The sequence below is a fragment of the Cervus canadensis genome, chromosome 13 (assembly GCF_019320065.1).
Source record: "Cervus canadensis isolate Bull #8, Minnesota chromosome 13, ASM1932006v1, whole genome shotgun sequence".
Classification (NCBI taxonomy): Eukaryota; Metazoa; Chordata; class Mammalia; order Artiodactyla; family Cervidae; genus Cervus; species Cervus canadensis.
The window spans coordinates 1,111,632-1,133,142 of NC_057398.1; the positions used below are offsets into that span (position 1 = coordinate 1,111,632).

Sequence of the window (21,511 nt, forward strand, 5' to 3'; positions counted from 1 at the left end):
GGGGGTGGGGTGGGCGGGGCCCGAGGGGGCGGGGCCTATGTTGAGAGGCCCGGGGCGGGGCGGATGGGCGTGGCCACCGGCGCCCCACCCCTTTCCCTCAGACCCGGAGCCCTACCCGGAGGAACTGCCGCTCCAGCCCCTCCTCCCCCAGCCTTCGGTCCGTGGCCCCTGGGACCGCTCCGGCTCCAACAGGCAGAGTCCTGTCAAACGTAGACACACGCCCCGCGAGAGCTGGAAATCTCAAGCGTGCAGACGCTCAGCGAGAGGCAGGCTGAGTAAAGCTGGAGGGCCCGCCGGTGACTAACGGTCGTGCAGTCTCCTTGGTTTCTCAACAGGCAGAATTTCGACCAGAGGATCCACAGCCTGGCCGAACCTCCTCAGGGATGACAGGGGCAGCTTCGTCGTCTGCGTCCGTGACTGGTTTTGCTCGCAAGGCCAGGCCCCCCGGCCACCAGGCCCATTTAGGAGCTCACTTTGGGTCCAGGTCAAGATTCTCCGGGTGGCTCAGTGGTCAAGAACCGCCTGCTAGCGCGGGAGATGCGGGAGATGCGGGTTCCGTCCCTGGGCCCGGAGGATGCCCCGCAGGAGGAGATGGCAACCCACTCCAGTATTTTTGCCTGGAAAATTCCATGGACAGAGGAGCCTGGTGGACTGCAGTCCATGGGGCCACAGAAGAGTCGGACGGGACTGAACACAAGCTTCTTACCGGGATCTGGGTTCTCCTGCCTCCAGGGCTGAAGACCTGGCTTTGGGGGTAGACTAAACTGAATCAGAACCTGGACAACTTACTCAACCCCTCTGTGATTCCTGTCTACAGATGGATGTGTGCTATTGTCTGTCTAGTTCATAGGTTGATGTGAGACCTGAGTGAGGCGTGTAATGTACTTAGCATGTGGCCTGTCACAGAGCAAAGCTCTCAACAGGCGTCAGCTGCTGCAGTGACTCAGCAGACAGTACTGATGCTCGGTTAGGGATTGCAGCTGAGCTCTGCTGGCAGGAGAAGCCTGGGGCAGGAGGAGTCAGACACAGATGCTGAGAGCCTGGAGCGCACATTGGCCAGGATGGCCGTCCTCTCTAATACGCAGTTCCCAAATGGAATGGCATTTGCCCTGGATTTCTCCTGAGGCTTGATTCCTTGGCTTGTAGATGCCCATCTTCTCACTGTATCTTCACATGGTCTTTCCTCTGTGTGGGTCTGAGTTGGCATCCTTTCTCTGTTTGGTCAGACAGTAAATATTTTGGTGGCATACAGTCTGTGTAGCAACTCTTCTAGTTTGCTGCTGTAGCATGAAAGCAGCCACAGATAATACATAAATGAATGAAAGTAACTACTTTCTAGTGAAATTTTATTTACAAAAACAGATAGTGGATCCTCATCCAGCATTACCAGAACCCCTCAGATGAACTGATACTCAACCCCTTCCAGACCCCACAGAAAAGCAGTCAGAGGCCTGTTCTAGTGGAGGGGGGCGGGGTGGCAGCCAGACTCTCCAGTTTGGAGCTGGACACAGAGAGACACTCCCAAGTGACCCAAAGGACACCAGCTCAGGTGATGAGCACCGACCTCTAGGCTCCCCACGAGATAAGTCACCCAATTCCTGCCCACCCCCCACCATCCAGCCCCTCAGAATGGCCTTCACTAGACTGGACAATGGGTGGTGAAGCTCCAGGCTCAGAAGAGCTCCCTAACTCCATCCTCCTGAGATGAGCTCCCTTCTCCGTCAAAGTCCTCATACCTTCAGTGACTCTGAAGGACACTGATTGTCTCTGTGTCCCATTGATTTTCCTCTTATGTGACTCTGCTGGGCTTCTCCTTTGAGCAAAGTGACTGGTGGGAGAAGCTTCTATAGTTGGTAAGACTTGGCTATCAGCCTCAAATGACGTGGGGGTGACTGCTGGTTTTGCGGTCCTTTAGGAATTTGTATTAATGGTATCATACAGTATGTGGTCTTTTGTATCTAACTTCTGTTTTGCATTGTGTTTGTGAGATTTATCTGTATTGTTGTGATCATAGTTTATTCATTTTCATTGCTGATTAGTGTTCCGTTGTATGATTAGATCAAATTTATCAATAAATACCTGTTCTACTACTGATGTTCATTTGGGTGGCCTCCAGTTTGGGGCCGTTACAAATGATGCTCCTATGTACATTGTCCTCCATGTCTTCTGGGGCACAGGCACTTGGATTTCTGTTGAGTGTGTACCTAGGAATGGAATTGCCCCATCGGTAGGTGCACGGTGTTAGATGCAGTGGATTCTGCAAACAGTTTTCTAAAGCAGTTGTGGTGGTTTGCCCTTCCACTAGTAGAGACGAGAATTCTTGCTACTCTACATCGGAGGCTGAGAAACACTTTGTCTAAAGGGCCAGACAGTAAATGTTCTAGATTTTGAGTATCCGTCACTGCTATTCAACTTGGCTTTGCAGCAGTGTGTAGAAAAGTGATTATGTAGAAAACAGTGTGTAGAAAAGTGATTATGGCCGTGCTCCGATACAGCTGTATTGGTGAAGCAGTCCATGGGCTGTGTTTCGTCCACAAACAAAGGGTTGGCTGTAGTTTACCAACCCTTGTTCTACATTCTTTCCAACGTGAGGTACTTCTTAACTTCAGGCATTTTGATGTTTATTTGCAGTTCTTCGAGGAAAAGTGAGAGGACCTCCTTGTGAAACCCTTCCTCATTTGCAGGGTTCCTTGTTGAGGCTTTCAGCTCATGGGGTTGCCTGTCTTTTTCTCATTGATTTCTACTAGTTCTTTATATATTTCTGGGTGGATATTCTTCATCTGTTACAGGTTAACAATATTCCCACTGTGTAGCTTGCCTTTTCTCCTTATGATGCTTCTTCATATGCTGTTAAATTTGGCCAATATTGAAGACATCCTTCCTTATATTTTCATTGTTTTTTTGTTTCTTCTATTTTTACTAAATTCTTATGATGGATGCTTACCTTTTAAATTTTTAGTCTTGTTTATTTTATTTATTAGTCTCATGTATTTTCACTTAAGACTGTAAATTTCCTTCTGGAACAGGATTAACTGCATGACCCAAGTTTTCCTATTAGTAATTCCATTATGATTCAGCTCTAAATATATTAGCTTCCATAATGATTTTTCTTTAGTTTATGAATTATTTAGAAATATGTGTTTATTTTAAAAATACGGGTTTAAAAACCTTTCTTTTGGTCATTAATTTAGAAACCAGATGGGTTAGAAGCTAATTGTGTTGCCAGAGACCTTGGAGTGTCTTTTCAGTTCTTTGGGACTTGCTGAGCTGCTGCCTGGTCAGTTTTAATGCATGTTCCTAGTTTTTGTGTTGAATGTGTAGTTCTTGGTATTGTGGCTTAGTTGATTGTCTCCCATATCTTGAAACCCTGGGTGATCCTGTCCTTTGCTCATTGCTTGCACCCCACTCCACCTACTATCACAGACATTGAATTTCCTCAGGGCGAAACCAGCTTAAGTCGTTTACCTATCTGGAGTCCCATTTTTGTTTAATTATTTGGTCTCTGAGAATTTCATGTATTGTTTTCATCCCAGTAATCACCAGCTCAATGGACATGAGTTTGAGCAAGCTCCGGGAGTTGGTGATGGACAGGGAGGTCTGTTGTGCTGCAGTCTGTGGGGTCACAAAGAGTCAGACGCGACTGAGCGACTGAACTGGACTGAATACACAGAGCAGCAACTTTTAGGTGTTATGTGTGGTGTATCTAGTCGTTTTATTTTGTTTAGAAAGTTTATGTGTTTGTTCATTTTTGGCTGTGCTGGGTCTCGCTGCGTTCAGGCTTTCTCTGGTTGCAGCGGGCAGGGGCTCTTCTAGCTGAGGTGCCTCTCGTGGCGGTGCTTCTCTCGATGGGGAGCACAGGCTCCAGGAGTGGCGGTGCATGGGCTGAGTAGCCCCTAGGCATGTGAGGTCTTCCCGGACCACAGATCAAACCTGTGTCCCCTGATTTTTAACCACTGGATCACCAGGGTAGCCCGGTTTAATATAAGGGTTCATAGTCAGGCAAACTGCCAGTAGCAAAATCTTCGGTAGTTTCTTTATTTGTGATTACACTGAATAGAAACATATAGATATTTTTGCATAAATTAATAAATTCTGTATTGAAAATATTGTAATGAAGCCTGAGTATTTTCGTTTAATGGTTGTGTCTTGAAGATCTTTTCAAGTCATACTTAAAAGTTTTTTTTTATAATAGCAATCAGGTAATTTGAAACTTCTTATTTCAGATAACTAGAAAAGCTGAACAAAATACACATAGCAGCTGATCGAAAGCAACAGCAAGATATCAAGGTAAGGAAGAATTATCAGGCTAATGCCAAAAGGGTTTCTGTCAGCTGAAAAAAGCCTTATCAAAATTATAAATGGAAATTCACGCAAAGACTTTGCGTTCATTTTACTGGTCAACACATATTGCAAGGAACATGGTGTTTTTTTATCTTTTTTAGATGTATGGCTCACTGGTAAAGAATCTGCCTGCCAGTGCAGGAGATGCAGATTTGATCCCTGGTTCCGGAAGATCCCCTGGAGAAGGAAATGGCAACCCATTCCAGTATTCTTGCCTGGAGAGTCCCATGGACAGAAGAGCCTGGCGGGCCGCGGTCCACAGTTGCACAGAGTCGGACACAGCTGAGTGACTGAGCACGTACGCATGCATGGTCGTCCATGATGTTAGTTTTTAACGCAGTGGCTGAATAAATATCCCAGGGAGAGGCAACTAGTTATATCCAAACACTATTTTTTAAAAAAGTTAACTTCAGGAAAAATTTTGAAACCCCCTCAAACCCCTACAACACCCTTTCCTTTATGTTTTTATTGGACTTCATCAATTTCGTTCATCAAATGAAAGAGAACTGGCTCCTATGTTGCATTCAATTTTAATTATTGATTTTTGCATTAAGTTCTTTGTTGGTGTCACTCAAGTTTGGTTCATATTATTACTACTAACCCTGAGTCTGTACCCAGATATTTCCTGAATAGATACAGGCAGGAATGTGTAATTCTGACTCCTTATTTTTCCGATGGGAATAGAAAGATTTCTAAGTTACATATTGTGTCTTTCCTCTAGAAGGTTATAGCTGTTGGTTCAGCTATTCATAACTTTATGAGGCAGATAGGCGACATTTCAATGCTCTGGTGAAAGTAAACTGCCCTCTCCTTAGAAAAATGCACAAATGTAAACACAGTTCTAGCAGATTCATGAATACTTGAAGCGTCCATTCCTGAGTCCCAGCTAAGCAGACTTTCCTCCAGCAAGGTCTTAACCTTGACACTAGAGGCTTGGGTCTTCCTGTGGTGGACATGTGTACCCCCGGACCCCAGAACGCATCCCTTCAGATCCTAACCCTCAAGGGGATGGCAGTAGGAGGTGGAGCCTTTGGGAGGTGAATAGGGCTTGAGGGAGGGGTCCTTGTGAATAGGATTAGTGCCCTCCTAAAAGAAGTCAGAGAGCCCCCTGCCCCCTTGGTGCACGTGTGAGGATGCAGCAGAAAGACAGCGTCTGTGAACCAGGAGGCGGGCCCTCCCCAGGCACTGAACCTGTCAGCACGTTGACCTTGGACTCCCAGCCTCCAGCACACGAGAAGTAAAGTTCTGTTGTTTATAACCCCTGGAATATAACAGCCTGAACTGACCAAGACAGGTGTGTGGACGTGAGCCACCACCAGCATGATCATGCTGCTGTCATGACCGTGGTGGAGTGACAGGTGCTTTCTGGAAAGGTCTTGGGCTGTTATAATTGTGTGTGGATGAGAACCAAGGCAGTTCCTGGTGCCTCCCTCCCTCTCTCTGGCCCCCGGAAGCCAGAGGATGTTGTCTCATTGGTGCCCCTCATTGGACTGTACCTCCTCTCTGAAGCAGCCCACAAAAATCAAGAGTTGGGGTGACAGAACCTCTCAGCTTGCCTGGGGCAGTCCTGGTTTATGTCTGCTATCCTGTGTAGTTTTACTGTTGCTTCCTTTCACTGTCACTCTCAAAAGTGTCCCAGGTAGGAGAACAAACTACATGGTTGCCCAGCTCAAGAGCAAACAGGCCTTGACCAATTTCTAGCTTTATTTCTTGCCAGCCGAGCCGATTCCATCCCCAAGCCCCACCCTTCCCGGTTTCCCGCGGTGCTGTCTACCCTTCCTCTTCCTCCTCATACTCCGTGGTCCAGACACTGATCTGCCTGATCAGAAGCCAGGACTCCTGGGCCTCTAGCACCAGCAGCCGGATGCAGCCCAGCGCCTCCAGGGAGTCTTCTTCATAAGACACCATCTGGTCCAGACGTCCTTCCACCACTGGGCCGAGCAGGGTGTAGCGAGCACAGCCCCCGAGGTCCTCCAGGGGCCCATAGCCCAGCTCCACACGCCCTTGCTGCAGCTGGTACTTGCTTTCCTTGTCAGAGCCCGTCAGCACCTCGATCCGGACGACCTTCTGGGGCTCCTCCAGGATCACCGTCAGGTGGTTGCCTCGGACGGGGCTGAGGGTGGCGAAGCTCTCCCGGTTCAGGGTGTAGGCGTACTGCGGGGTGTTGGTGGACAGCACCACCATGTCCGTGCGCACGCTGGCCGTGGGGTTGTCAGGCTCGCCAAAGACCTTCTCCTTGTCTGCAGGGAAGCAGGCGCTCTCCTGCCCGGAACGGTTGCCCACGTGGTAGAAGACTGAGGAGCCGAAGCGGATCGGTGTGTTCTGGGCCAGGAGAAGAGGGAACTCAGAGAGAAGCGAGTGCGTGGGGGTGTCCTTGGGGAAGACGAGGAGGAAGGAGGCCAGGCGGGGGAGGTCGCTGGAGCGGAACACCTTCCCCGCGAAGCTCAGGCTGGAGAACTCCAGGGTCACCCAAGGCAGCTCCTTCCAAGCAGACAGCGTCTGGTAGATGCTGGAAATGAACTTGGGCATGCAGCGCACCTGGTCGTCCAGCATCAGGAAGTATTCAGAGAGGTTGGCAGCGAAGTTCATGAGGAGGGCGTGGTCGGCCTTCTGTGCGGAGTACAAGGCCTCGCAGGGTGAGGGGCGGTCCTCGGGCCTCAGGGTGCCCAGGGGAGGGGGCCCGCCGAGCTGGCCCTGGACCACCAGCAGCTGCCGGGCCTCGATGTGTGTTCGGAAGAGGTCAGAGATGTTGGCCACCGTCTGGCTGAGCCGCTCAGGGTCGGAGTCCGACAGGGACACCAGCACCACGACACGGTCCAGCTCGGGGCCCGAGGACGCCTGGAACAGGGAGCGCAGGGTGTCCAGGAGGCGGCTCTCGTGGGGATGCAGCGCCGAGGAGACGCCCACCGTCAGCAGCTCTGAGGGCGGGGGGCGGCTGTTAGCACCTCCCGAGGGTGGGCAGGTCCCAGGTCTCCCCCCACGGCCGCCCTAAGGGCCGGGGCCCGAGAGGAGCGCCCACGTCCGTTCCCGGGGAGAGCTGACGGGCAGGAGAGGGATGCGGCTTGCTCTCCTCTCTGTTTGGAAAGGCTGTTGGCCGGGGCGGGGCGAGGGGTGTGGGGGGTGTCCTTTGAAGGATAAGGCTCCCTCCGATGGAGAAGGTTGCCAGGTCCAACGGGATGTTTGCTGGCCCTGACCTCAGAGTTATCCCAGTGGCTGTGTGTTTGCCAGACCTGGGTTGGAGGCTGTCCGGGAACCTGTGTAGACCCGCGGGGCCTGGCGGTGCGGAGCCCAGGGGTCGCTTTCACTGCCCCCTCCCCGTCTGGCTAGGCGCTCTCCTCACCTCCCCGCGGGCGCTGTCCTGCCTGCCCCCTCCCCGGGGCCTGTCCTGAGCGAGTTTCCCTGAGGGACCGTCCTTAAGAGGCTGCTCTGTGCTTCTCAGCATGTCACTCGTCCGGGGGCGGCAGGTACGGAGCAAAGACGCCCGCCCCGCACTCCACAGCCGGCCTAGCCTTGGAGCATCCTCCGTCCCGCCCGTAGCTGTGTCCTGGCCGCCCTGCTTCTCCTGGCCGGTCTGTGCCCCCGGCCTGCCGTCTCCCAGCCTCGCACCTACTCACTCTTTTTGTGGGGAGGGCCCCCGGCCAGGAGCTTGTACTTGGCGCGCTGGAGCCCCTGGGAGGTTTTCTGCATGTCCTTGAAGGCCTGCAGACGGTTCTTGATTTCAGGGCTGATTTGCTGTTGGTTGAGTTGCCACAGTATTTTCTTCTTTTCCTCCTGCTCAGAGTAAGATGAGCATCAGCCCCAGGCTTTCCCCTTCGAGCCAGGCCAGGCAAGCCCGGGATGTGGCCAACTGGTACCCCCCTCATCATGGGCACACACAGGGCTCTCTAAAAGGGGTAGGGGGGCCCCAGCTTGTGCAGAAGGCCGACGGGAAGGGCCTGGCTTATGCAGCATGGAGACTCACCTGCCTCCACCTGGCCTGTGTCTGACTCCTCCACCCTCTGGCTGGCAAAGGTCACCTAACTCGGCTCACCCGTGCTGGGCTCTGCGACAGACGCTGAAGGCTGGCGTCTGGGCCTGTGGTCGGCTCTGATTCACCCAGTTCCGACTGCATACACGTCTCCGAAGCACCTTCCTTCACCCGCCCCACGCCAAGCTCGGGCTGCTCTGAGGCCTTCTAGAACAGCGTGGGCTCTAGGACCGGGCGTGGCCCGGGCGGGACTCGGACTCCTCCAGGTGCAGCGGTGCCCGCTGCTGGGGGGTTCCTTCGGGGCTCAGGGATGTGGCCCCCGGGTGGCCCTCCCGGCGGGCAGGTCCTGGCAGCCCCTGCGCACGTGAATGCCCTTCCTTCCTCCTCGCCTTTACCCCGACTTTATGTCAAGGCTGGCTCAGCACTGATCCTATCTCTGACCCTCTCCTGATCCTTCCAGAGCTTTCTCCTTAGAGCGCGCACGGTGAGGATAGGGTGTCTGCGAAACTGGGAAAACTCCCCGCTGAAGGACCGGCCCGTGGTCGGAGCTCCCCCGGGGGGACTCACCACCAGTAAACTGTACATAAGATGCTCTTCAAGCCTCTCTTGGAGGAAGGAGCCCAGGAGGACCAGGGACACGACGACCATGAGGTACCTGCACAGGCAGCGGCGCCCGGAGCGCGGGCCTAGATCAGCTCTGCGGAGACAGGCAGGTGTGGGCCCGGCAAGCTCCGGCTCCCGCTTCCTTCCCGCCTCTCCCGGAGTCTCCCGGAGCCTTTCCGCCCTGCTGACCTGTCCCTGCTGATAGCCCTCGGGGAGACAGAGGCCAAGGGGGCTGGCCGTGTCCAGCCCCACCTTCCTCCCTTCCGTCAGGGCTTCCAGCTGAGACGGGAGTAGCGTCTGTTCTGTGTTCCCTCTTGGAGCGGCGACCCTGCCCGAAGGACGCATTGCCAAGAGGAGAGGCAGGGCCAGGTGTTAATCAGGCCTTCCCCAGACCTCAGGCTCAGCTGGCGTCTCCGCCCGGGTGTGACCGGCCAGTGACTGGGACTCCTCTGTCAGCTCTCACTGCCTTCTGAGTCTGCTCCTTCCTGGGATTGTGGTTGACAGATTACGAGGTTCTGAGTCAAGTCAGAGGGACTGAGGGAAGCTGGTTAGTACGCGTCTCTCTCCTGTCCCCTGCTGGTCAGAAGGGTGGAAACCTTAAGTGGCTGGAAATTCCTAATCATGTGACATCTTGACCGGGTTGAGAGTGTTATGTCCATGGAGATTTTTGTCTCATAGAAAAGGTGCTTTGAGGGTTTATCAGAGACTAGAGATTTCCCTGAGATCAAGGAGAAAACCCTTTAATGCTGCAGGATGGGGGCCCAGAGGGCTCTTCCAAGGTGGCCGGACCTGGGCATCCCTCCTGGGGGACCCTGTTTGACGACCCTTGTTCACCTTGAACGGGGGCTGCCCAGCACCCCATCCTCGAGGCAGGTACCTGCTTCTGGGTGAGGCCAGGGTCGAGTCTGCAAGCCAGCTTTCCAGGCTTTTGTCTCAAGCCCGGGAGTCTGGAAGTTAACTGTCAGTTTGAGTCAGTGGATGAAGGTGGGTATTGAAGAACCCCGTCCCCAACCGGAGAGCTCCCATCCTGCCCCCTGTCCCGGGCTGCCTGCGGGGTCTCTAAGCATCACAGGTTGGTCCCAAAGCTCCAATTCTTCCCCGGGCCCAGGACTACCCAGACCTCTGAAGTTCCCTTCTCTTCTCTCTCTCTGGCCTTTTTTGTTCCTAAGAATGTATTTCAGTTCTTTCTTCTCTCCCTCCCCAGCTTAAGGTGAACAGAATAATTACTTACATAAACTGCAAAATAATTACCACCATAAATTAACATTTGTCACCTCATACAGATACCAAAAAAGAAAAAAAAAGGAAAAGAATTTCCTTGTGATGAGAATTTTTAAGGTTTACTTTCTCAGCAGCCTTCAAATATACTCCACAGTAGCATTTACTATGGTCACCTTGCTGTCCATCACATTACCAGGACTCACTGATCTGATGCCTGCAAATTTGTACTTTTTGATCACCTTCCTCTAATGCAACCCCCCCACCCCCACCTCTGGTAGCCCCAAGTCTGATCTCTTCTGTGGCTGCTGTTTATTTATAGATTTCACAGACCACTGAGATCGTACAAAGTTTGTCTTCGTCTGTCTGACTTATTTCATTTAATATAGTGCTCTCAAGTTCTGTCCTGGTCACAGATGGCAGGATTCCCTTCTTTTCATGGCCAAATGGCATTCCTTTCTGCATGTCTCTGTGTATCTATCACATTTTCTTTATCCATAATAGTGCAGTTTTGACAAGTCTATCTACTTAAGAACTGTAGTCTTCTAACAGGACAGAACTTTTTGAACTAAGACTTTTCTCCCCTCCTCTCTTCCCCTCTTTGAATCATCTTCTAAGTTCCCCCCACCTTTTCTCCTCTGGGAGTCAAAAACCAAAAAAGCAAACAAACAAAAGCCATTAAAAGCTTTGTTCTGAAGTTAGGATGGTTAGAGAATCTCTAGAACATTTTTTTCCCCTGCATTAAAAAGTTATGTGTAGGGGCTTCCCTGGTGGTCCAGTGCTTAAGACTGTGCTTCCACTGCAGGGGGCCCAGGTTCGATCCCTGGTCGGGGAACTAAGATCCCACATGCCTCAAAGTGGCCAAAATAAATAAATAAAAATACTTAAAAATTTTAAATAGTTATGTATTACTTTGATGTTCAATGTATTTTTTTTTATGATCAGTGCTTTTTAAAATCCTGTTTAAGAAATATTGTATACTACAGAGTTGTGAAGATATTCTCTTATGATTCTTTCTAGAAGTTTTACAGTTTTGGTTTCCCCCTCCAGCTTTATTGAGTTATGGCTGACAAATAAAAATTGTATGTATTAAGTGTACAACTTGATGCTTTGATACAGATTTACACTGTGAAATAATTACTACAGTCACCTCACGTGGTTGCGGCTTCTCTCCTCGTCTCCTTTCTCTTCTCGTCTTTTGTTTATTCTCCTTTGCGGTGAAGGCCTTTAAGATCTGCTCTTTCAGCAAATTTCATGCATAAAACACAGCATTGGTGACCATGGCTACATTGCTGTGCTTTAGCTCCAAAGCTTATTCATCTTTGCTCCTTTTTATAAGACCTCCCCCCCTTCCCCTCTTCCAGGTTCTGGCAACCAACGTTTCTATCCTTTGCTTCTATGAGCTTCACTGTTTTAAATCCCACATATAAATGAGATCATGCAGTATTTGTCTCTGTGTCTGGCTTATTTCCCTTGGCCTGATGTCCTCAAAGTTCACCCATGTTGTCACAGATGGCAGCGTTTCCTCCTTTTTAAAGGCTGTGTAATACCCCCTTGAATGTTTATACACCACATTTTCTTTATCTGCTCCTCTCTCAGTAGACGTTTAGGGTGTTTCCTTTCTTAAATAATGCCGCAATGAACATGGGAGTGCAGGTATCTTTTTGCGATCCTGATTTCAGTTCCTTTGGATATACAAGTACCAAGAAATAGGATTGCTGAACCATAAGTTAGTTCTAGCTTTAATTTTTTGAGGCGTTCCCATAATGGCTGTAACAATTTATGTTCCCTCTAACAGAGTGCGAGGGCTCACTTTCCCCCAATCCCTGGCCGAGACTCAGCTTCATTTTTTTTTTTTAGTAAAAGCAATTCTAACGGAAGTGAGGTGATATCTCATTGTGGTTTTGGTTTGAATTTCCCTGATGACTAACAAGAGCTTCCCTGGTAGCTCAGTTGGTAAAGAATCTGCCTGAGACCCCAGATGACTAACGCAGGAAACCCCAGATGACTAATGATGTTGAGAATCTTTTCGTGTACCTGTTGGCCGTTCGCAATGTCTGCTTTTGAGAAATGTCTCTAAAGGTCCTGCCCATTTTTAATTGAGTTATTAATATTTTTTTTTTGCTGTGGAATTAAATGAATCCCTTATGTATTTTGGATATTAGCCCCTTACCAGATAAATATCCTGCAAATAAATACCTTCTGTTCAGGGGCTGCCGTCTCATTTGTTCGTGGTTTCCTTCACTGTGCAGAATATAGTGCTCGTTTTTAACTTTAGGTCTGTGTCCATCTCAAATTCATACTTGTGTATGGTGTGAGGTAGGGGTCGAGGTTCATTTCTTTGCATTGATACCCAGCTCTTTCAGTACCATTTTTGGAAAACAGTTTCCCCTGCCTTCTGAATTACCTTGGCATCTCGTCAAAATCCAGGCAGGGCATAAGCCTGCAGCTGTTTCCACTCTCGTGTGGTTCTGCTGATCTATTTTTACTGCACTCTGCGTAACCTCACGTCGTCCCCCTCCCCCAGCTCCGAGGTCACAATGCTGGTCTCCTGTGTGTTCAGGCAGGAACCCGTGTTCGGGTTCCAGTCCCGCTAGCTCTCCCACACATCCTGGGGCAGTGCCGCCTCTGTGACAAATCACAGGGGTTTCTACCCCTATTTAGGTTTCATCCCCTATTTCTTGGGGGTGGTTTTCTAACCTTGTGCCTAAGCTGTACCATTCTGTTGGAATAATTTGTTAGTTTTTCAGTTTCTGAGTCAGCTTTGTTGACGTATAACTCACAAACGGCTTTTGAGCTTCAGCAAATGTGAACGGTTGTGGCGCTGCGTCACCGTCGAGTTGGAGAGCGGTCCCTGAGAGCTGCTCTGTGCCCGGTGCGGTCCACGTCCACCTTCCCGGCCCACCCACCCCCGGGTCTGGAGGACCACTGCTACGGTTTCTATCACTATGGTTTGCCTTTTCTAGAATTTACCTATGTTTATCTTTCTATGATTTCTGATGAGCATTTCAGTTGTTTTAGCATTTGAATACAGTGAATAAAGCTGCTCCAGAAATTCACGGGCAAGTTTCTGGGTCAATAAGAGTGCGATGGCTGGTTTGTGTGGAAGGTGCAGGTTTAACTTCGTAAGAAACGGCTGGGCTGTTCTCCAGAGTGGCTGCACCACTGTGCATTCCCACCAGCTGCGTGCTCGGCCACACTTGAGACTTCAGTCCTTCAGTGTGAGCCATCCCGGCAGGGCTTTGTTGGTGTCTCATTGTGTTTTATCCCTTTTGTAAATTAAGACGTAATTTACTCACAGTAAAACCGCCTCGTTCTTGTAGCGTTCCCTAACTTTCACTGCACTTGTCCAGGCGCACAGTCACCACTGTGATTGAGCCGCGGCCTGGCAGGACACTCGTGTGTCCTTGGATCCAACCCGCTGCCTCACTTCCAGCCCCTGGCGACCGTGCAGCTGTTCTCTGCCCCCAGAGAGTCCCGGCAGTGGGGCCGTGCCGCTTGTCTCCGCCTGAGCCTGCCTCTTCCCCATTTGTGCTGCTGAGAATCACCCTGTCGCGCGCACCTCGGTGCCTCCTTCGTCTTCCCTGCCGAGTGATGCTCAGTGTGCATGGACCGCAGCGTCTTTGCAGTCACAGTTTGGTGGATGTTTGGACTGTTTCCAGGCTTTGGCAATCACAGATAAAGCCACTAAAGGCTTTCCCTTTCAGGTTTTTGTGTAATGTGTTTTTATTTCTCTCAGATAAACATCTGGGACTGCAATACTGTGTCATATGGTGTGTGGTTTAGATGACAAGAAACTGCTAAACTTTTTCTAAAGTGGCGCCTCATTTTAAACATCTACCGGCATTGTATGGGAGTTCCAGCTGCTCTTCAGCAATACCTGATTGTCAGTTTAAAAAATCAACCCTTCCCATAGGTATACACGTAGTATCTATTAGCAGCCATGGTTTATGGTGGACTGGCTAAATTTGTAGGTGTGCCTACTGAAATGCAGACGCAATGTCTCCGGGACCTCACTCACCAGTGGCTCCAAAAGACAGTGATGAGGGAACGTGCTGGGGGGACGTGTCAGGCCATCAGCTGGTCTAGGAGTGGGCTGCGGTTACACCCTTGCTGACCCGTGACCGCAGTGGAGACCTTGGCTGGCTGGTCAAGAGCCTGGAAGTGTGGGGACCATGTCCGGGCTAGAGGAACGTGATTGGATGACCGGGCCTGTGTGCGGATGTGGCAGGTTCACATCCACCAGGGAACACCTGTCATGGAGGGGGGGCTGGGGGACGAGGAGGGTGGGCGATGGAGGCCCCCATGGTGCCGGCACGGCGCACGTGTGAGCTGAGGGGCCACAGGGAGCCCCACGTGGACGATGACTCGTTAAGCTTGACTCTGCTCCTGTCGTTCTTGAATGTGCAGCCTGTGTGCAGGACCGCGTGCAGAGACACTTGCAAGCGTCCTGCCCCAGGAGACCAGCCAGACACCGCCCTGCTGACAAGCTGTTTTCTCGGGAACGGGCAGTCTCTCTGGGTCTGAGTTTGCTTTCCTGCCTGAGGTACCCAGGGAGCACCACTCTCTGAGCGTCGGGTCCACTGGCATAGGTGCCACAGGGCACAGCCCCAGACCAGGAGACCCGCCCCCAGCAAAGGAAGAAGGGGCGGGGCTTGTGCCACCTCCCGCACAGGCGCGTGGGGCGCCTCCGGGAGCTGACCACGTGCCGGGCTGCCTGCGGTGTGCATGCAGCCCGGTCAGAGGTGCGATCTGAGGGTGGGCCTTCCATTCACATTCTCGGTGCTGAGAATGACAGTCCCCCGCCCCGGCCCCAGCAGACAAGCAAACAGACCTCCAGCTGGTCTCCGACCCCATCGAGCTCAGAGAGCCGCGGTCTCAGAGGTGCCTTAGCTCCGCGACGCGGCCCTGCTCCTTTCTCTGCACGGTGCCGCCCCGCTGACCCCTTCTTACGTGGGCACAACAGCACCGCTCCGGTGGGCTGGACACAGTGCCCCAGAGTGGCCCAGCGCATTCAAAATGACCTGCCCCCCAGACCGGCCATAGACACGGGGGTCCGGAGACCAGGGGTGTGGTGTGCCTCCCCCAAGACCACTGCTCAGGAGACCCCGGCTGCCACCGTCAACCTTCTCCCGGACTTGTTCATCCTCCTCTCGGTGGACATCTTGCTGGGTGGCTCACGGAGAGATCAAATCCTTTCCAGCAAGAGCGGAATCACCTTCCCATCACAGGAGAAGAGAACAGACCCGTTCCCTGCCCCCTGCCGTCTTGCCTTCTCTGCCCGCTCGGCCTCATTAGGTCAGAAGAAGCTGCCCGCCTCCTGTCAGAAGCGAGACCTGGGCGTAAAGAAGCCAGCGGGCTGCCTGGAGCTACGGACAGCCTGGGTGCGCCAGGCGGGCTCTCCCGTTGGGGGCGCGCGCTCTGCAGGGCACGGAGTCAGCCGTGGTGGTGCTCAGGGCTCCCTCTGGCGGTGCTCGGGCTCAGTCGCCCTGCGGCCTAGTCCCCCAGCCACGGATCGAAGCCGTGTCCCCTGCTTCGGAAGGCGGATTCTCAGCCAAGAAGTCCCTGAGCTGCTTTAAAAAGCATCAGCAAAACAGAACAATCCCCCCGCCCCGCCCCTCAATACAGCAGGTGCCGGAGGTGTGCGGAGCCTTCCCCTCTTTCCTCCTGGAAGCAGGAGAGGACAGCTCTCCCCCACCCGACCCCCCTTGGAAGATGTCCTCCGTCTGCTGGAAGGAGCGTGATGTCGTTGCTGTCAGGGCAGAGAGTGGAGGAGAGATGTCCGCACACAGACTTTGTTCAGCAGCACGCTCATCCGTCGCCTCCCCACATCTGCGGTTCCTTCTCCACAATTGCCCCTCTTCGTTCAACCCGACAGAAAAGTGTTTAGGTTTCGCCGCCTCTCTGGGTCTTAATTTCCTGAGGCGGGCACCCTGGGTCACATAAAACCCGTGGGAAAATAAGTGTGACTGCTTCCCTCACGTGTACTTGCCCTGTGTCCATCTAGTTCCCAGGACCGGCTCTCACGACCTATGCTAGGACGTTTCCGAGCATAGCATGGCAGGAGTCCATTCCAGCTTGGCAGCCCTCGTGAATATTCAGAGCCCATCGGACTGGTTTCAGGGCTTTCCAGCTGGCTAGCGGTAAAGAACCCACCTGCCAATGCAGGAGACGTAAGAGATGTGCGTTCGATCCCTGGGTCGAGAAGATCCCCTGGAGGAGGGCACGGCAACCCACTCCAGTACTGTTGTCTGGAGAATCCCGTGGACAGAGGAGCCTGGCAGGCTGTGGTCCATGGGGTCGCAAGGAGTCAGATAGGATTAAGCGACTTAGCCGCACACTGGTGTCAAAGTTGTCGTTATGGAAAACGGCCACGGGGTGGCAGCACTGACTCAGGCGCATCGCTGGTTACTCAGGCGACCAGAGCCTGGGTTGTCAGTTCCAGCGGAATGTGCCAGAACAAAACCCTAAGCCTTGTGTCTCAAGACTTCCTCCCTCTGCCCCTTTATCCCCCAGCACATCCCATCCCTGCAACCGCAGTGTGGGGTCGGTGCTGGCATCACAGGTGAGGCGACCCTAACTGAGCCTGGAGGTGGGAAGCCCCTCCCCTGAGACCGGGGCCCCACCCCCGTGCGGGTGCGGCAGCTTGGCTTCACCGCAGGAGGGCCAGCCCCGATCTGGACACTGTGCGCTCAAGCCGGGGGAGCAGGCCCTCCAGGGCCATCAGAGGCACTCGTGGGTGGGCACACCCTCTCAGCGCCCCCAGCCCCACGCCTTGGGAACCGAGCTTGCTCACACTCCGGGGTCACGGAGAGTCAGCGCCTGGTTGTCTTTTTTCAGTGTATTTGGAATTGCAGTCTATAGGTGACTTTCAATGTCCTGGGTTTTTTTTTTTTTTTCCTTTTTGATCTACAGCAACTTGATTTGCTTAGATGTATATATGTCTTTTTTCAGGTTCTTTCCCCATATAGATGATTACAGAGTGTTGAGTGGTGTTCCTTGTGCTATACACCAGATCCTTGATTATTTTATAAATAGTAGTGTGCATATGTTAATCTGAACCAGCTAATTTCTCCTGGCTTCCCACCTTTCTTTTGTGGTAGCCATAAGTTTCTTTTCTAAGTCTATGAGGCTCTTTTTCGTTTGTAAAGTTCATTTGTTTAGCCATTGTTTAGCCATGTTTAGACTCCACCTTGGGATCCAAAATCACTGCAGATGGTGACTGCAGCCATGAGATTAAAAGACGCTTGCTCCTTGGAAGAAGGGGACGACAGAGGATGATGTGGTTGGATGGCATCACCGACTCAAGGGCCATGAGTTTGAGTAAACTCTGGGAGTTGGTGATGGACAAGCAGGCCTGGCATGCTGCAGTCCATGGGGTCACAAAGAGTCGGACATGACTGAGCAACTGAACTGAACTGAACTGCTCCTTGGAAGAAAAGCTATGACAAACCTAGACAGCATATTAAAAAGCAGAGACATTACTTTGCTGACAAAGGTCCATCTAATCAAAGCTATGGTTTTTCCAGTGGTCATGTATGGATGTGAGAGTTGGACTGTAAAGAAAGCTGAGTGCTGAAGAATTGATGCTCTTGAACTGTGGTGTTGGGAGAAGACTCTTGAGAGTCCCTTAGACTGCAAGGAGATCCAATCAGTCAATCCTAAAGGAAATCAGTCCTGAATATTCATTGGAAGGACTGATGCTGAAGCTGAAACTCCAATACTTTGGCCACATGATGCAGAGCCAACTCATTGGAAAAGACCCTGATGCTGGGAAAGACTGAAGGCAGGAGGAGAAGGGGACGACAGAGGATGAGATGGTTGGATGGCATCACTGAGTCAGTGGACATGAGTTTGAGTAAGCTACGGGAGTTGGTGAAGGGCAGGGAAGCCTGGTGTGCTGCAGTCCACGGGGTCAGAAAAAGTCAGACACGACTGAGCGACTGAACTGAACTGAGACCCCCCTGAGAAGTGGTATCATGTGATATTTGTCTTTCTCCATTTCACTTACTTCACTCAGCGTGATCATCTCTAGCCTCTTCCCTGTGGCTGGAAAAGGCATTCCCCTCCTTCTTGATGGCTGAGTGATATTACATTGTGTATATGCACCCCATGTTCTTTATCCACTCATCTGTCCTTCTGCAGAGTTAGGGGGGTGGGATAAATTAAGAGTTTGGTATTAAAACATACACAAGAATGCATATCAAATAGATAACCAAAAGGGACCTACTGAATAGCACTGGGAACTCTGCTGAACACACTGTAATAACCTGTATGGAAGAAGAACCGGAAAAGAAAAGGATACGCGTCTCAGTATAAATGAATCAAGTTCCCGTACACCCGGCACAAACGCAACATCCGACCAACTCGGCGCCAAGACAAAAATTAAATTAAAGAGTGGGAATGGTGCCATCTTGTGGCCATTTGCTGTAACAACAACTTTAAAACCTGGGCTGATGGGCCCTTAATAGTCACAAGACCTGCGGGGCTCTAAACCACCTCCCCTCAAGAAATGTCCTAGGGGAGGTCATCGGAAAAGAATTCAAGAGAGCGCAGACATTCAAGAAGCCAATTTCAAGAGGTAAATTTTACTCACACTTATGTTTAAAATGGATACCCAACAAGGCCCTACTGCATAGCAGAGGGAACTCTTCAAACGCTACGCGCCAGCCGGGATGGGAGAGGAGTTGGGGAGAATGGATTCAGGCACATGTGTGGCTGAGTCCCTTTGCTGTCCTCCTGAACCTGTTAGTTGGCTGTACTCCAATATAAAATAAAATTATTTTTTCGTTAAGAAGTCAGTTTTGGTTAGGGTGATCCTTTAGAATAAATGCACCTCTGAGTGACTAACATTTAGATCAACTAGTCAAAATGGTTCATCACCCATTGTTCTAAAACACTGATCCGTGGAAGAAGTTATGCTGGGTAACAGCGTATCCCTGCCGTCCCGGAGCTGCTCTCTGGCTGTGGTCCTCGGGCTTCTCACCGCGGGGTGGGGGGAGTGTCTCTTGTTCGAGGGTGAGGGCCCCGGAGCACAGGCTCAGTAGTGTGATGCACAGGTTAGCTGCTTCACGGCCCCTGGCATCTCCCTGGATCAGGGATCGAACCCGTGTCCCCTGCCCTGGCGGACAGTCATATCCACTGTGCCACCAGGCAAGTCCCTCATGGAGGTGATGCTACACGCGCTCCCCCTGCATCAGGGGCTCCAGGCTTTCTTTCCCTTTGCACAGGAGGTGGCTTGGCCAGTTCTCCCTGGACATCGTCCTCCATGATCCACACTGTGGGTGAGCTCACTTCCTTTGTTGTGGTTGTTCAGTCGCTCAGTCGTGTCTGACTTTCGGGAAGGTCGTGGGACCAGTCCTCACTGTCCTAGGAGGCTTCCTACACTGATTTCCACTCTCCTCAGGCCGTACCCTTAAATCAACATGAGTAGAAATTCACTTCACAAGTGTATTTGCAGCATTGAATATGACTTTATTCCCGCAGTGCAAAACGGCCTCTCAGGGAGCCATTCTATTACTCCACCCACCCTGATCCACAAACAGCAGGAGACATTTCGTCTTTGGGTTCATCCATCTCAGGATCAGCAGTCACGCTGATCACCCGCGTTACTTGAGAAGCATTTGCATTCAAACCAGACGTCTCAGGAGCGGAAACCTGTGCCCCTAACCCAGAATGGTTACACGGATGCCCTTCAGCATGTCCTACGCTCGAAGATCCTCGCTATGGAAACGTAAAGTACAGCCGACGCACAGGTTTACCAGCCGTCACTGTAATCTTAATTGCCTATCATCATTGCAAATCCTTTATCTGATACATGAAATCAATAACTCTTCCCAAATCATGAAAACTGTGGCTCATTCATAATACTGAAGCAACGAATACACAGATGGCAAAGATTTAAATGTTGGCTCCTTCATAATCCCCACAACAGATCTGACACAGGAAAATTATGACTCATGGAAATCAACAACCGAGTAGGAGAGAGGTCGTCACTGAATGCTAGTTTCATCTGAAAATGTTTACCACTCATGAGCTGCTCCTTCATTAGGCCTAAAAGAGCCTAGATCTATCCCAGGATGCCTAAATTGAAGACTCCTAACATCGATGGGACCAGGCCTACGGTGTGGACACAGAGCAGGAGAGGCCGTTCTGCAGCTTTCAGACAGGACGGAGGGAGAAGGGGACATGCAGACTCCGGAGCCCTTGGGGACGGGCTCTCCAAACTCCAGGACGGACAGGCCGCGGGGGTCCCAGGCCCTGGTGCCCTCCTGAGCAGGATCGTGGGCGCGTTCCCCTCCTCTGCCCCGCCCTCCCCTGCAAGTCCCCAGAGGAGCGCTCTCGGGGTGCAGCCTGCTGAGAGTGAATACAGGGGTCACTTTTCTGCTCGGTGCTTGACAAAGACTGAAGTCGCTCAGTGGTGTCTGACTCTGCCACCCCATGGACTGTAGCCCGCCAAGCTCCTCCGTCCGTGGGATGTTCCAAGCAAGAATACTGGAGTAGGTTGCCCTTTCCTGCTCCGCATGGACAAGAAGTTTTTCCCTCTAAACATGACACACGGCCACCCCTCCGGCCTCACATCTCCTCCCTACAGTCCAGGGTGGTGGTGCGCAGGGGGCATAATGTCCAAGCCAGCTCTGCAATGACAGAAGCGATGTTAGGTCCACTGGGGCCCTTCCTGTGGCCGGGCACCTGCGCGTCACAGTTCCACTCCGAGTCAGGACTCACAGGTAAAGTCCTATACACGAGGAGCTGAGGCTCACAAAGGCTGGGTGACTCATCAAGGCCGGGCAAGGCAGGACCTTGGCTGCTTTGATTATGAATTTAAATTATTTGTACAGTACACATTTTACCAAATTGGGTGTCTTATAGAAACCAAGAAAAGCATATTTTAAAGAACTTGCTTCCATATTTTAGCCAACAAATATTTGAATAACTTGTGATTCTATGAAGCAAAGCATGTGTGAGCAGTCCTGCTGGGGGAGAACGTGTGTGGACCAGCATTCAGGTCTGTCTGCTGCCAGATCCCGCGGCTCCCGGGCACTCAGCTGGGGTGGGCCGCCCACGGGGTCTCCACTGGGCTTGCTCAGGTTGGCGGCAGCCTCGCCCCTTGGCTGTGGGGCTGCTTTCCTCATCTCTCGTCCACGCTGGGCCTGGTCATCTGTGCTGCCAGTGGCCCTCCACGTAAGGCGAGTGGCTGGAGGAAGAGAGTGTTCTTGGGCAGCAGGTCTGGGGCGGGATTTGACCATTCGAACATCAGCTACTGACTGGGAGGGAAAACACCGCCAGAGCGGCACTTAGAGCTTTCTCTCGGCTGGTTGCCAAGGCGCTGAATCAACCCAGAACAAGGACACTAGAAATGGAACAACTTTGCTCTAGAAA

The 21,511-nt window shown here is 51.8% G+C and overlaps 1 protein-coding gene and 1 long non-coding RNA gene across 3 annotated transcripts; one reads left to right on the top strand and one right to left on the bottom strand.

Annotated features, from left to right (window-relative positions):
* The first annotated feature begins 65 nt into the window (after nucleotides 1-65).
* LOC122451980 lies at nucleotides 66-4,501 on the top strand. Its single transcript, XR_006272559.1, has 3 exons — nucleotides 66-3,685; nucleotides 4,224-4,287; nucleotides 4,443-4,501. It is a non-coding gene; the product is annotated as an uncharacterized LOC122451980 (long non-coding RNA).
* Nucleotides 4,502-4,837: 336 nt separating this feature from the next.
* Nucleotides 4,838-10,965, bottom strand: LOC122452496 (alpha-1,6-mannosyl-glycoprotein 4-beta-N-acetylglucosaminyltransferase-like). Of its 2 annotated transcripts, XM_043486153.1 has the most exons (4): nucleotides 9,101-9,231; nucleotides 8,876-9,005; nucleotides 7,956-8,112; nucleotides 4,838-7,259 (listed from the first exon to the last, which is right to left on the bottom strand). In XM_043486153.1, exons 2-4 carry the CDS (start codon nucleotides 8,954-8,956, stop codon nucleotides 6,112-6,114), a joined length of 1,386 nt encoding a protein of 461 aa, XP_043342088.1. In that variant the 5' UTR covers nucleotides 8,957-9,005; nucleotides 9,101-9,231; the 3' UTR covers nucleotides 4,838-6,111. The 2 variants fall into 2 exon arrangements, with proteins under 2 accessions (XP_043342088.1, XP_043342087.1); XM_043486152.1 differs by having other exon boundaries at nucleotides 8,876-10,965.
* Nucleotides 10,966-21,511: the final 10,546 nt, after the last annotated feature.

What these genes read in the sequence shown, in the direction of transcription:
- LOC122452496 (XM_043486152.1), bottom strand. Translation starts at nt 9,256, where the DNA reads ATGCGTCCTTCGGGCAGGGTCGCCGCTCCAAGAGGGAACACAGAACAG. An exon ending in TTATGTACAGTTTACTGGTG is followed by an intron (nt 8,113 to 8,875) that starts GTGAGTCCCCCC and finishes TACTCTGAGCAG; the next exon opens with GAGGAAAAGAAGAAAATACT. An exon ending in GGGCCCTCCCCACAAAAAGA is followed by an intron (nt 7,260 to 7,955) that starts GTGAGTAGGTGC and finishes CCCCGCCCTCAG; the next exon opens with AGCTGCTGACGGTGGGCGTC.